The sequence below is a fragment of the Sceloporus occidentalis genome, unplaced genomic scaffold, assembly GCF_023333645.1.
Source record: "Sceloporus occidentalis isolate IW3139 unplaced genomic scaffold, rSceOcc1.0.p SCAF_2, whole genome shotgun sequence".
Lineage (NCBI taxonomy): Eukaryota > Metazoa > Chordata > Lepidosauria > Squamata > Phrynosomatidae > Sceloporus > Sceloporus occidentalis.
This window is the reverse complement of record NW_028316982.1, coordinates 158316198-158332399: the sequence shown is the minus strand read 5'-3', so window position 1 is coordinate 158332399 and position 16202 is coordinate 158316198. Positions and strand designations below refer to the sequence as shown.

At 39.5% G+C, this 16202-nt stretch overlaps 1 protein-coding gene across 8 annotated transcripts in view; it reads left to right on the top strand.

Moving 5' to 3' along the window:
• The window catches only part of NALCN (sodium leak channel, non-selective), a 300415-nt gene extending 288371 nt beyond the window's left edge, over positions 1-12044 (top strand). For 7 of the 8 annotated variants that reach the window (XM_089511232.1, XM_089511233.1, XM_089511229.1 and 4 more), the window contains 5 exons: positions 178-335; positions 1035-1185; positions 4468-4614; positions 6600-6717; positions 8856-12044. In XM_089511232.1, the coding sequence (XP_089367358.1) occupies positions 178-335; positions 1035-1185; positions 4468-4614; positions 6600-6717; positions 8856-9049 (768 nt within the window). In that variant the 3' untranslated portion in view covers positions 9050-12044. Of the gene's footprint in view, positions 1-177; positions 336-1034; positions 1186-4242; positions 4315-4467; positions 4615-6599; positions 6718-8855 lie in introns of those variants that run through there. The other variant, XM_089511234.1, reaches the window with a different exon arrangement.
• Positions 12045-16202: the final 4158 nt, after the last annotated feature.

Sequence of the window (16202 nt, the reverse complement as noted above, 5' to 3'; positions counted from 1 at the left end):
GAAAGTATGATTAATGAATAACATTAGTACATAAAACATTACTAAGGATTCTGTATGGTGTAGTAATGGGAGGAGGTCAATGGGGGGGATGACATGACATGAGTTACCACACCCGGTGACACACACCCTAGTGATGCCACTTCTTATAGATAGTTGTGCCTTGTTTTTCTCCTTTAGGGAGTGATTCCTACTTTCCGGGTCAAGTTTTTGCTGAGGTTGCTGCGTGGGAGATTAGAAGTGGATCTCGATAAGGACAAACTTTTGTTCAAGCACATGTGTTATGAAATGGAGAGGCTGCATAATGGTGGAGATGTAACCTTCCATGATGTACTGAGGTATATTTTATTTTATAATAAGGCTGCACCTCAGCCCAATTACATGGCATCATGCCTTACACAGTGCAACAAAGTTTGCTTTTGACCAGACAAAGGATTAGCCTCAGAATCAGTTATAGTTTTCAACCCGTATTGTATCTAAATTACAAAACAGAGTTGTGATATAATCATGTTAACAAGAATTGTAGAAAATTTTCATTAAATGAAAAAAAATTCTCCAGATGGCACAGAAATGCAGTCCACAAAGGGGTTACTCACCACATGCCAGCAAAGGTTGCAGGAATTACCAAACCTAAAATTATTTTCAGTTAATACTGCTGACTCCTGCACCTTCACTTCAGTTTTTTTTTAATCTCCTGCCAACCAGTAAAGCACATGTTTTGATCCTTCACCAAATAAACATAAAAACTATTATTTTTCCTATTATACATTTGACTAGAGGCCCAATTTTCACTCCTGTAATCAGCACCTAATTCCTAAACTGTCAGATAATAGCTCCCTCTAATGGAGTGACTGTAGAAGTTTCCACATCATTTCACTGTATGAGCGAAATAAGCATCCACTATGCAAAGGAGATGTGTGATACATCCACTATTTTTTTATAGTAACATTGTGATGAACATCTCTTTTTCCTTCTTCTCCTGCTATTCTGTTTTCTTCTGATGATAATGATGACAATGACAATGATTTTTTTTCCAGCATGCTTTCATATAGGTCTGTTGACATCAGAAAAAGTCTTCAGCTAGAAGAACTGCTTGCTAGGGAACAATTGGAATACACCATAGAGGAAGAAGTGGCTAAACAGACCATCCGCATGTGGTTGAAAAAGTGCTTGAAGCGCATTAGAGCAGTAAGTTTTAACAAGGACAAAAAAGAAAATTATGTAGCATGTCACCAACGTAAAGTGGGACTTCAGTATCAGTGGACTTGCCATCCATGGATTTGAGATCCACAAACAGCAAGCCTGCATTGTCCGCAATGATGGCACATACACATGGCTGCACCACCATTAGGGACAACAGGACTTCACCTGAGGTGAACTATGTGCACGTACCACTATTGGGTACAATGGGACTTGAGCATCCACAGATTTTGATATCTGCAGGGAGGGTCCAGAATAGATCCATTGCAGATACCAAGGTCCCACTGTACCCCTCATGACACTGTGCCACCAGGGTTCCTAAGCATCTTTCTTTTGAAATTATGCTGTTGATGTTATTATTTATGTTACATTTTATCCTAACCTTCCCCAAATGGGTTCAAGGAACCATAATGCTTTCCCTGATTTTATCCTCACATTAATCATGTGGAATAGCTTAGACCAGCGGTCCTCAACCTTGGGGGTCACATAATAATGGCTCTCAAAGGAGAGAATAATAAGAAATACATACTAGTGAAACTGAAATTCTAGAGTTACCATTGATAATGGGAAACCTAAGCATGTTACAGACTCTAAACATTAATGTTTAATCTGGAAATGAAAGCTTAAGGAAGGTGGGACAGAATTAGTTAGTGCAAACTGGAAGGGAATAAGTTTTGGCTAAACAGTAGGAGAGACTTCATAATGCTTGAAATTGGAAAAATCTGATTCAGGAGGTTGTAGTCTCTTACTCAGGCCTGTTACAGACAGCCAAAATAAAGCTGCTTCGAGTCACAGTGGAGGTATGGTGTTTCAATGATGCATGCATCCTAAGAGTCCAGAAGCCACACCAAAGCCATGCTCCAGTCTGGAGCGTGGCTTTGGTGCGACTTCTGGACTCTTAGGATGCATGCATCATTGAAACACCATACCTCCACTGTGACTCGAAGCAGCTTTATTTTGGCTGTCTGTAACAGGCCCCAGTTTCAGGTACTGAACAAGTATCTGTCAGGGACGATATAACTGCTTTCTTCCAGAGCTGGCCCTTCCATGGGACAGGGTGAGTGTAACAAAAAAAAAAAAAAACCAACCCAGGCTGGTCCTGCAGTTCCAACCCTAGTGCTCTTAACACTCACCTTGCCTTTCAACCTTAAGATCCCTCCCTGAATGAAAGGGCAAGGTGGGTGATAGGAGACCTAAAAAAACTGCTCAACATTGGGGGGGGGGGGGGGAAATCATTTAATGTTTAAATTGTTATTTATTTATTAAATTTATATCTTACTTTTCTCCCGAGATGGAATTCATTTAATGTACAGCGCCGTGTAAATCTACAACGCTATATAAATAAAGCATAATAATAATAATAATAATAATAATAATAATAATAATTTAAGAATTAATAATGAAATTTGGTCACTATCACACTGAACCCACTAATCAACATAGCCATTTGCTTCAAGGTGCCTCCTGTTCTAGGCATGTGGCCTTGCTGATCAGTGGGTTCAGTTAAATAATTCAAATTCAATAAATAAATAACAATTTAAAAATTAAATGAAACAGACACAATGGTAATAAAAAACAAGTAAATTTTTAATATACAACAGTTAGGTTAAACATGAACTTAGAGGAACTCCATGATGTGATGCAACAAGAATCCTAGAAACTTAGGATGAGCCATTATCCATATTCTTTCCTTGTAATCTTTCCTCACACCACCACCTTTACAACTTGATGAACTTAGAAAATCATGGGAAAGCAGAAGAATGAAGAAAACAGACAAGCACTATAGAGGTGATTATGGCAGACTATGCTTAGATTTCTCTGAGCTTAGTGAAATGCTCACAAAATTCCCAAGAAAGCTTAGAATGGCTTCAGCTGGTTAAAAATTCCTATGAGGGATGTTCACCTGTTACTAAAAATAACTAAAATCTCAAAACATATACTCTGTCTTCATTTGTATTTGGGGGGGGTGGCTGAAATGTATTTGAAAATCTTCATGGAAAAAGTGGGTTCTAGTTAGAGATTTGAAGGAAGATAATAAATGGCAGCATCTTTAAGGTATTTGCATGTTTCATTTTCAGATGTAGATGTGGTGAATAATTTCAAAAAGCTTTCTCCCACACTGTGAAGATTACAAGATGCATTTGTACATTATAAGATGCACATTTTTATGAGTTTTCACATTTCAGCAGTTTTTGCAAAAAAATGCTTATACAAAAACATTGTGCAGAAGACAGTAGCTGGAATCCTGTTGGGGACTTACATCTTTGCAAGTGGATTTACATCTGTGGCAATTCAATTCATGTTCAATAGCAGGTTGTTGTTACATTGCTACGTAGCAGAGCCAGCAAAGTGTTGGATGCATAATGGGACCAATGCACAACAGAGCCAATGTGCATCACATCGGTTCTACTGTACAGTGGGCACCAATGCACATCAGGCACTCTTGCTGGCATCCTGTTACATATCCGTGTAGTTCAGTAAAGTGGTTTCTTAGCACCAGTGCATAATTTTATATACCTATGAACAGACTACCCAGTTATGAGTGGAATAGAGTGTTGTTCTACATTTGGATTCACGGAAGCTGGAAATGAGGGCAGTGGTTAGAACTAGGGCGACGTAGGTTCAAACCTCCATTCAACCATATAATTCATTGGGGGAGGAGAAGCAAAATATAAATGAACAAATAAATAGATTTACCTTCCTCAAAAATTATCTTGATTTGGGTTGTATAGTAATACTATATGGCACATAGCTGCATCAAACTTAATATTTCTAGCTAAAATAGAAGATGTTTATGATTCTGGTATGTCACTTTTGCATCCTTTTTGGAAACAATGTCATTGAAACATAAAAGCAGCATGATATGAAAGTCACAGTTGATAGTTTTCTAAGGAAGTCTTCATTATCATTTTGTTAATCTTATCTAGTGTCTAATTTAAAAATAAGTGAAACCAATTTAATTCAGTAGCCTCTGGGTGAGCTCTATAAAAGCTATTTCCTACTAACTGACCATTTTCATTTAAATGTGTATTTGAATATTTTCAGAAGGCAGATTGAAATAAAATGAAATGTTATATGACTGAGCAGGAAAACATCAACCGTTGCAGACTAAAGGGGGGATGAAGAACAAAGCAAACAGGAGCACATCTCGAGTTTAGAACAGTACTTTTAAGTAAGAGAGAGAGACAGAGAGAGAGCAGAGTGCTATTAAATAAAAAATATAAATTACTATATTGTGTATACATTGCATGTTCTATTGTATTTTTATAGAAACAACAACAATCATGCAGCATTATCCACAGTCTCAGAGAGAGTCAACAACAAGAGCTTAGTCGTTTCCTAAATCCACCAAGCATCGAAACAACGCAACCAAGTGATGAAATGAATGCTAACAACCAGGATAATGCACAACCTGAGGTATAGTTTTGTTCAAGATTGTATTCTTAAAATGTGGGCCCAAGCCTGTCATTTGGAAAGGTTAAGATAAATCACTATCCATAATTTGTGTGGAAGCATACAGTGTGGGAAAACATGTGGCTTTGTGTAGAATCTTCAGAACATTCTAGAACTTGACCTAGACATTTTTGGCAGTGAGGTCCACCCACCCCCACATAGAATCCAAAGTACAGTATATGCTAAAAGGGGAAGATGCCTTATCTGTTCTTCAAGTGCTGTAGTGTGAAATATGTTGTCCTGGTAACCTTAGCCAAGTGGACTTTAAGTGTAGAGTTATCTTGCCTTATTTTCTTTCTTGAATTTTGATTCACTTTTTGGGTTTGCTTTCTTATACTTCCAGTGATCTAGAAAATAAAACAATTCAGCAGCCCATATTATGCTATACTCTGTTATAAAGACAGTCCTGTGGTTTCAAGGGGGTCTTTTGTGCTCTGCAAAGGAGAACTACATTTTCCTGCTCTTTTAAAATTGTTTTTCTTGTACCTGGAAGGTCTGGGGCCAATGGAGGTGATTCATGCCAGGGCTAATCTACTCTTCCTTATCTTGCCTGAAGACAAGTTGGCTAGCGATTCTAATATCACTCACCACGTTTCACTCCAACCCTGCATGTTTTTTTAAAGTGAATAAAGTTTACTTTCAGAAGTTAGCACTGAGATATTTATGCCTTTTTTGCTGTCCTAAATAAAGGTAGAGACATATTTCATTCAACAAAGGATGTGTTCCTAGGCACTACTTTTTTGACAAAAAATGTCAATCAGAGGGAAGCAGAAGTAGCATAGAAAGAATAGGAATATGTTCCTACACCACAAAAAAAAAAGCAGTGCAACTGTTAATTCAAAATGAATAATATGTGCATGTGGAATGAAACAGTCAACTCAAGTAATCTTTGCTTAAGCAATCAAAACATTTTATAGAGCCCACTTAAAGGCTTTTTCCAAATGGCATCCAAGGATGACACTTTTCTTTCACCAGCTCCCACTTTTCCTATGATTTCCATTATTGTGGCCAGATTTATAGATCTGTTCTTCTTTAACATGTTGCAGGGTTAGCTTGTGAGGCAGGCTTATCAGATTTCCCCCTTTCTTCCTGTTTTGCTGCTCACACATGCACGGTAAAGGATTCTGGAGGCAGCTGCTGTTTATCTTGCCTGCCACATGCAAGCACACATGACTACAGTAGGATTGGCTGGAGCACAATCTTGTTGTTTCCCAGCTCAAGCTTTATTGCATAGTCTACTGTAGATATATTGTTGTAACCAGCTACCAAAGTCTGTGTTTCTTCATATATCTTTCACCATCCTTCCAATAGATAGGAGATGGGGAGGAAAGGGGGACTGAGTGGGCAGAGAAGAACTTTGTAAAAAGGAGCATCTTTGTCAGAAGTTTTGAGGCATACTTGTATTACTATAATAAGGACATTTGGATTTATAGTGTTTGTGGTACTGCTATGACTGCCTTCAGATTTAATCAACCTTTATTTCATCAGCCTGATATGATGAGTATGTGAATGACTGAAATTCAAATCTTTTGTGTGTTGAGATTAATTATCCTAAATTTTTCTAGCTTTAATTAACATAATAATTACACAGTCATCCCTCTCCGTTCGTGGGGGATCCATTCCGGACACACACCCTCCCCGTGAAATTAAAAACATGTGGATATTCAAGCCCCATTGACTATAATGGTGGTGTGCTCCCACACACGGCCCTGCGTGCACACCATGCCATTTTGTCCCTCCTGGTTTGCAGTCCGCAGAAGCTTAAAACCCCAAATGGGAAGTCCACAAACAGGGAGGGACAATTGTAGTGAATCACAATCAACACCAAGAATAAAAACACATGCTTGTTTTTCTAGTACTGAATATTATGGTCTTAAAAGTATGTCAATATATTGTATGCTCAATCTCTCTCTCTCTCTCTCTCTCTCTCTCTCTCTTGCTGTCTTCAGACAAGTAGTCAACAGCAACTTCTTAGTCCAACACTTTCTGACAGAGGTGGATATAGGCAAGACTCTACTGAAGCTGGTAAACCTCAACGAAAGTTTGGACAATGGCGTTTGCCATCAGGTAGGTGAAAATTGTGATCAGATCTACAAAATGAGTGCCAGTGGACTTGGGAAATTAAACCCAGAAATCTTATCTAATGATATAATTCTGAAATGTATCAAAAGGATGTGAGATCATTCATCCCAAAGAAATTGGAGATGAACAGATACTCCTCTCCTGTTCTGCTCCATCCTGCCAGCATAAGTACCTTCTTCAGAGTTGTGCAAGAACGCTTTAATCAGCTGTACAATAGCAGCCAGACAACTCCAACCTGCAGCTCTGCCCCTCCTGGCCCTGACTGACTGTGAAGGTGTGCCCTGGATAAGGGCAAAAGTGGCTCCTTCTTTCCTGCCTATCCAAAAGTTGCCACGCATACTCCCACAGGCAATCAGTGGCTGAGAGTGGAGTTGCACAAATTGCCAGGGAAAGAGGAGGAACTATCACTTCTCTGGACCATCAGTGTAAGTACTCTGGCCAACAGTCGAAGATTGATTTGGACTCCACAAGCAGTCAAATAGAATCTTGGTCGTGGTTTTAAGGGTGCCAATAAAACCCAGATAGCATTTTTGAGATGTTTAAATAGACAAAGGCCGGGTCCACACAGGCTAGAATACTCCAGGAGCAACCCCGAAGCGGCCCTTATGTCCCCCCCCCAATTATCTAGGGCCCTCCATTGCTATGCCAGGCAGCTTTTCATACATGTGTCCCTCTGTGTCAGCTGGTACCTGTGCTGGTGACCCGGTTCACTCACTCTGAGGTCAGAACAAGTTACCCAGCATTGATCGCATGGCTGAGAGCCTTATTCTGACCTCAGAGTAAGCGACTCACACCAGTGGTGGCAACACATTGGAAACAACCACCCAGCACTGCAATGGAGGTCTCCAGATCTTTGGAGAAGATCCAGAGCAAAAGGTGATTTATTTTAAATTGTTATAGTGAGAGGTATACCTCAGGTTCAGTGCTGAAGTGGCTGTACATCCAAACCATTTGTACCAGAACCAGGGATTGAGCCCTGTATCATCCAGACTGCTCTAGAGGACAAGGAAAGGCTGTTTTATTTGGCCCTAAGGCGCGTTACATACCTCCGGATTGCGGCGGTCTCCCGCCGCCGCTGCTTGCAGCGGCCAAACCACACAGCTCCCAGACGCTCCGAGGAAGGAGTGTGGAAATCGCGCTCCTTCCTGGGCCCCGGAAAAGATGTCGCGAGGAGCTAGTCGCGCACTCGCGGCGTCACCTCCAGGGCGCGACGTGCAGATGCACAGTGTCCGCTACGTCAATATGGCGGCGGCCGTGTGGAAAGGCCGCTGCCATTTGTTACGGACTCTGTCCGTAATAGGAGTAGGAGCGTCTGGAAGAGACGCCCCTTTTTCAAAATGGGACGTCCTAAGGACGTCCCTTGTGGCGGTCTGTAACCCACCTAAGTTAGTCTTAAAACATTTTTCACACATGTGAAAGTGTAGTGGATGCTTTTAACTTTTTCTATTTGTTAAGTGTAAAACATATGCAACACACACACAAATACATATATCCATACGCTTAACTGTGCAAACATAAGCATATAATTAATGTACATGTATATGCATACTATTATATAGGCATAATATCCATTATATTTTTAGAAAATGTTCTCTTTTTCTCTTGTATGTTAACTGTGTTAAAGCATTTAAAGCACAATGCATTTGAGAGTCTTACAGGCCTTGGAGTTCATGTGAAATCACCCTCACTAAATAGGATTGACTTAAGTTGCAAGTGACTTGAATGCACAACAACAACAATTATAGAGTGAGAAAGATGAGATCATGAGAGCAGCATTCCTATATCCCTTGAGGAGCTCTGTAGGTCTCCATAGGCATACATTTACTGCATATGAAATCTCCATAGGCATAAAGTTATTGCCAGCTGCAATAGGGAAGGGATCTTCCCATTCACGTTGTGAGAAGCGGAAAACAAAAATACAAAACAGAGCAATTGGAAAGGAAAACTGCATCTCCCCCACCCAGCCAGCCTTAAACTATCCATCGTAGCTAGTGAGAATTGGCAGGACTTAGAAAGCAGCAGTTCCTCTGCCATGCATTCCCTCCACCACTGGCCCCACAAGATTGCTGAGCCTGAATGGAACATGTTTGCAGTATTAAAATGTTTTCTATTTAATATCTTAGCCCCAAAGCCAATAAGCCACTCGGTGTCTTCAGTCAATTTACGGTTTGGCAGCCGAACAACTATGAAGTCTGTTGTGTGCAAGATGAATCCCATGTCAGATACGGCTTCTTGTGGATCAGAAGTCAAGAAATGGTGGACAAGGCAACTCACTGTCGAGAGTGATGAGAGTGGAGAAGACTTGCTTGAGATCTGATGGGTGAGAAAGATGCCGTTTAATGCAACACAACTGGAGAATGAAATCTATTTATCTTGGTTTTTAAAGTGAGGTAGTAACTGGCAGACCATTTATAATAAGAATAAGCCCTTGAACTGATGAGTGTGCTTCAACTTGACAGGAAAAAGCAGCTACTAATTATTACTGAACCTGATTTGTACGACAATGCTGGTTAATGTACTGGAAAACAGCAAATGATTACAAAGTTCATGAAAAGAAGAGAGCTTGCTGCCTCTGTCTCAAGAATCATGAGACCAACCTCTATCTTTCTGCAGCCTCTCTGTGTCATATTCTCAAGCTACTGTTTTAAATTTCAGGGACCTTGGAAAGCAGTCTGATGTTTATTGATAAAAACTGGTAAACTCCAAAGCTGCCAATCGACCGATGTTGAAAAACCTGGCATGTGATGGTTAAGTCACACTTGTCAACACTTCTAAAAACATGGACAAGTCAGGAGGAATTTATTTATAGTGCTTTAGGGAAATGTTGCTGTGGAAAGGAAACTAACCCAAATAAAATATTTATATGGAAATGTTGCCAAGGTAAGGGTTTCAGTAGCTTGAAGATTTCAGTTTAGATAAAATCAGAGTTGTGCAGCCTGCCAGATGTTGTTTTGAGTTCAGCTTCCAAAAGTCCCAGGCAGACTAGCTAATGGTTAAAAGTACTAGAAGTGGCACTTCAGTAACATCTGGAAGGCTATATGATTCTCACTCCAGTTTAGACAGACAAGATTTGCACATGGTTTATGTCACATGGGATTTATATATGTTCTTGTTTATAAATGTCAGTTTGTTTTAATTTTTTATATTAATTCCACCATGCCACATTAGTTGTTTGCAATCCACTGACAAAGCTGGAAGAATGATCTTATTGGGCAAATAGAGCCAGCATGTCATTGGTCTATGACGCTGAAGACTAGAGTTAAAATCCCCACTTAGCCATGGAAACCCACTGGGTGATCATGGGCAAGTAACACTCTCTCAGCCTTAGAGGAAAGGCAAACCCCCTCTGAATAAATCTTGCCAAGAAAACACCATGATAGGTTCACCTTAGAGTTACCATAAGTCAGAAATGACTTGAAGGCATACAACAATAACAAGTGGACAAAAACAAGCCAACATATGCGTTCTTAAGAAATATATTTAAGAGGTTTAATAGAATTGATTTGTACACATTCACAGGCACTATGATCTCTTCTGTCCCAGTCAACACATTATTTGCCTAAAAATAACTGTTGCACCAAGTACCAAAACAGTACAATTGCGTATCTCCCTTTTTCCTTCTTCTGCCTCATCAATGGTTACTACTTATGAATTACCTGTTGGTCAGCAAGCAATTCATTCTAACTGAAAGCCCTTTTTTAATATACAGATTATGTACTTGCAAATATTTGCCTTCCTTTTTTTATAGCCAATGTTAGGTATCTTGTTTTGAAAAAATAAAATCAGAAAAAGATTAAATTTGGATTTAAAATTCATATTTAATTATTAATGTAAAGCATTTAACCATTGCACATCTACTTGCTGAATGGACTTAACAGTTTCATCTCTGCTCATAGCAATCACATTATTGTTGGGACAAGAGGACTCAAAACCCAGAATTTATTTCCTTCGCCCTTCCATATAGCTCCTTCTAAACATGTTTTTGCTGAGCATAATGGCTGTTTTAAAGGATATGTGTGATATAGAAATGGCCGTCATGGATGCAGTCCTTGGATGTTTTATGTGAAGTCCAATATTCTTTTTGCAACTGGAGCAGTTCTAGAAAGGGAATCTATGTACAGATACCTGATTTTGTGCCTGATCTCCCTTTCTGAAAATGGGCAACTATTACTAAAGTGATTAGACATCTTCATCGTTAAGGTAATTCACTGTGTAAAAGGTTATCACTGTGTTATATTTTTGTAGTGTATTAATCACATAATGCTGACATTTCATTTTATTTTTTTATAAATGTGTGATACAAATTGTTGTTCAGGATGGCAGGGAGTACAATGTATTAGAGAAACAATAAACAGTTTTAACATTCATTTCCCCCTGATAAATATAAAGTCTATGTAGGGAGTGACAGCAAAGAAACATCTAGGAGCTCACAGGCATCAAACAAACTTCAAAATGCATCAGAGTACTACAGAGAAATGCGCTTGAAAGATTTGCTGGAGGGCAGAGTTAAAGATATCAAGAGCCTTAAAGGAAAGCCAGAGGGAAACTTGTTCCCAAGTACTGGCTTACTACAACAGCTAAACTGGAATTGAGCAATCTCAAATGTACCTACCAAAAGGTATTTTGTTTGACCTGTCCTCCCAAAAGTCAAAGCAGCTATCTTCCTGTCAATAGTTTTATATTTGCCAAATTCACTTACAAAAAGGTTATTAAAAGCCTCTGTTTACTACCTCTGTTTACAGTCATATACACAATGCACACTCATGAGATCCTTACCAAATGGGCAAGTAAAGGCACCAGCGGCTTGTGGTCCATTTAGGGATGACCTCCATTCTGCCTCAGACCAGGGCCCAAACCTGTGTAAATGTTCTCTTCAGTTTGCACTGAGTTTAATACAATTTCTTACTCTTAAGATTAAAATTCCCAGAAGGATGTAAGAGGATCAAATAAGTTTATTGACCACACCAAGAAATGAAACATGTATTTTGCATGTCTTTGTGTGCTTTCACATTAGACAATTAAAGCGCTTTAATTCCATTTTAACTGCTATGACTGCATCCTATGGAATCCTGACATTTGCATTTTACAGAGGGGCATTTTGAATTCTTTGCCAAAGAATTTGGGTGCCTCCCAAAACTACAAGCCCCAGGATTTAGCCAGAGCAGTTCAAGTGGAATATAATTCCACTTGATAACATTCTGTAGCATCTAGCGTGAAAGGGCAGTTGGTAGTGCTGTGCATTCATTATTAACTTTTATTCTGCTGATAATGAAATATCATAACCAGAGCACAAGTAAGTAGCCAGGCATGTAGCCAGGATTTTAGGAAAAAAAAAAAAAGGGGGGGGGGGTTCCAGACTAAGTGCCACCATTATAATGGGGCTTGGGCGCGGCGGCACAGCAGCAAGCACCATTCATTTTTCTAATGGAAGGGGGGGTCCGGACCCCAAGGACACCCCCCCCCTCGCTACATCCTTGAAGTAGCCGAAGTTTTGGTTTAATGTATTTTATTATCTCAAATTTGAGTGAATTCTTACTTCAGTGTAATGCCAACAGGAATAAGAAATGCGGTTTTCTGGCAAAACTTGAGGCTGCAGTCCTTGGCATACCTGCTTCAGAGTAAGCCCCACTGAATATAATGAAACATATTTCTGAGTAAAACTAAATAGGATTGCATTGTAAATATAATTCTTCAGCTTCTGTTTCCAGGAGATTATACAGAGCATGACCAAACTGTGATGAATAACAGCCATCTTATTACTTTTACAATACAATTAAATGTATTGGGAGAGGAGGAACAGGGTTGTGGCACCTTCATACAAACAATAGTGCTTTTAGGGTTTTCTACTTCCCAACCTCAGCACCGTTGTGATGGGACTTTGCCACTACCATTATTTCCTATGGAAATTATGTTGCACTGTTAACAATCTGGCCTGGATCTTTTAAAATACTCACGAGAAATATAAGATTTAATTAATGACATATTAATTTAAAGAAATGATAACTGGAAATTGCCCATCTTCTCCAGTAGCCTTATAGATGAAAGAAAAACCTCAGCAACACTGGATGATTATGAGTTTAGGGGTTTACTCATGCTTTTGCTTTGTAATGCAAAATTTATTTGAACCAAAAGCTGTGTTTCTGTAAACTCATAAAGCATTTGATTATCAAACTGATTTAAATGCTTTTGTCTTTAAAAGACTACAGTATACTTGTCTGAGTGTACATCTTACTGTCTGGGTTTAACATTTAGATTGGAAAATAAGTCAAGTTCCTATTGTGTGTTTACTAGGTCTGTACATTCTGTTATTTAAACTAGATTGGAGCAAAGACCTACAAAAATGTTACTACTGCTACTGTCAGGGACTGTCTTTTCTTTTATGTTCATTTGAGTAACAGATTTTGTATAAATGAAGAAGGAAACAACAACAGTGTTACTGGGTTTATAAAATGTGTTCTTGAAATTTCAATAATGTGCTGCATTGCAGAAACTTTCCTAGTTGTTACAATGGCAAGTGTTCTTTTTAAACCTCAGGCAAACATATTTTTGCCATACTATGTCAATAAAAAAAGTTTCTTTCAGCAGTGCCTTTTCCTTAAAATGTCATTTTCAGAGTGCTTGCTGCGTGTGCTATACATGTTTTATGCAATGTTATTATTCCTTCAAAACATATCATGCCAGCTCATGTAACACCTTTTAGCCAGATCAGATGCTGTCCAAAGACTGAACAAATAGGTTAATGTTCAAAGTTAATGTTACTCTCTCATAAAGAGAAATTATACCAAAGTCTGGGTCCACCACATAAACGTCCCAGATTTGGATAGTTTATTCATCTTACCTCTGAATGTGGAGGCACACAGAGAAGAACATCACCAGAAGATTGCAGGTTCATATGATATTGCTGAACTGTGACTCAGCATTCCTCACCATCAGCCATCCTAGCTAGGGATACTGGGAGTTGCAGTCAGGCATCACCTGGAGAGCTACTGTACATGATTCCCTCCCCTGCCTTAAGATAACCAAGGTCTAGGCCATTTAGAGCAATAGAACTCAACATTTTGGAACTGGGAAAGGTGAAAGGTTTCACTTAACTGGAGGTATAAGGAACTGCCTTACATCTTCTGTTTTGCCCAGTCTATCTGACAACAATTCTCCAGGAAGAGCTCTTCGACAACACTGTTTGTCCTCTAACTACAAGTTCTGCAAATTTGACCTGGAACAGGGATGCAAATCTTTGCTAATTTTGATTCTCAAAGGAAGTAACAAGTAGTTGTAGCATCTTCCTTCCCACTGTGAGAAGATCCTCAAAAACTGTAGTTTTCAATTACTATTTTCAGTTCAGGGCTTTATTGTACAAAAAGCCCATGTTGGGTTTTCACACAGAAAACTGTTTTCTCTGCACAGAAATCTGTGCATAGGCTCCACCAGTGAGCTATGGTTCCTCCCTTCAAAGAACTTGACAATTGTAATTTGACAGGCCTAACAACTGAATTCATGTTGCATGGTACTGAGAGCCTTGAAGAATGACTTACTACATTATCCTATCTGTTCCTGTGCTGAGGCAGAAGCACATAGGTTATAGTGTCCGCTAGATTTCTCACTTGTGCCCCTGACCTAGCTTTGCTTCTCTGCCTTAGTAGCAGCCTCACACATAAAATCTATAAGGGTGAATAATATCTGGATATCTGAATAACTGGATCATTATTTGGATCTGTGCTAAACATTTGTGGGCCGAGCTACTGTCAAAAGTCCCCATGGAAGGCATGATCCTCAACAGGATCCCACCATCTGCATTTATTTAACTTGAAGCAATTAGGTGATGGAAAGACTCATCAACAAAATTATTAAATTCTCCTACATTTGCACTGGCCAAATTTGATCAGAATAATTAATCCCTATGGGGAGGACTGTGTCAGACCTGCCTGCCATAGAGATGTTCAGAAAAGAAGAGAGAGAAATGGTTATGCCACTTGACCACTAACACAATTAAATATAAAAACCCAGATTGGAATTCAAACCCAGATTTTTAAAAATTAAACATTTTAACGCCCTGGATATAGACACACAAATCTGTCATGTTTTGGTTTCTCCTACATTTTAATGTTTTATATTTCAGTATTTTCCCATTCTGAATATAAATAAATTTGTAGATGTTGGTAGACTCTTCTAAAAATATGATCTGGGGGTGGGAATCTCATCTACCCCTCCATAGGAGCAACATTAAACTATACACATGGTCCTCAGTGTAGTGTAGTCAGTAAGCTAAGGATTCCTGAATCCAGGTAAGTCTTTGAAGTTAGCTCTCTGGACTATACTTTTTCTGCCAGACTTGCTAGTCCCTGACTCTAAAGACTGCGGCTTCAGCTGATGGATGTAGGAGAGAAAGTCAACTGTGAGGGGCTCTCCCAGACTTTGCACTGCAGCCATCTGGCCCCATCTGTTACAGTGAAGGACTGGAGCATTCTAAACTACAGCTCATAAGGAGGAGGGAAAGTAAGAGATTGCAGCTGCACCTTTGCAGCCAAAGCCGCACCTGCCATCTGCCATGCATCTCTTCAGCACACTAGAGGCCCCCCACCTGGCTGGCTCACAAGTTGCCAGTCCAACATGCTGCTGCCTTTTCATTTTACCCCACACATGGTTCAAGCTCTTAGGTCAGAAATTCATGCTGACCTGTCATTTACATTCAGCCAGATGTCTTTATCGCCTGAATTTTGAAGTAATGGTAAGACTCTGCATAAATATTTTCTTAATAGAATTCCATAGTTGAACAATCTATATATGCACACCAGACCTGAGCAGAAAACACTGTGTTTTGCATTGCTTGGCTCTGTCTCTTGCACAGCAAAGATGGGCTAGAATGCATTTTCTCCTTTCATCTGAAGTGCTTGGGGAATGGTTATGCTTACTTGGATTTTAGTGGGTAGTCCAATTCACCACATTTTGTATTTAGAGACAAAAGTGTGAAGCTGAGGACCATCTCAGTGTTGGAGCAGGCATACTGAGAAACAAGCTGTTGTTGTTGCATTGGTGAGTTTGCATATATCTGTTAATTACATGCTAACTGCAATGTCATATCAAGGGATGACTTGAATGTGTGTCATTGTACAGAACAAATTGCCCAGAGTCGGACTATTTGTGCCAAGTCACATCACCTGGATCTATAGATAGAGCCCACACATTCATCTATTAGCCATTTGCTGAATGAGGTAAATCTGCCTTTCTCAACCTGGAGCCTTGCAAATGTGTTTATGTTGGATTCAGCTTCCATCAGTCTCAGCCAGTGTCACACTGGCCATGTTGGCTGGGAAAAGCAGGAGTTATAGACTCACACATGTGGGAGGGGAGTGTCAAATCAGGGAAAGCTGATGTATGTGTGAATCCTCCTGAAGCTATATTTGCATAATGTGGGATTTGTATAAATGAATCCTGTGGGAAACATGTACCTTTTGAAAACTAGAGAGTCGGCA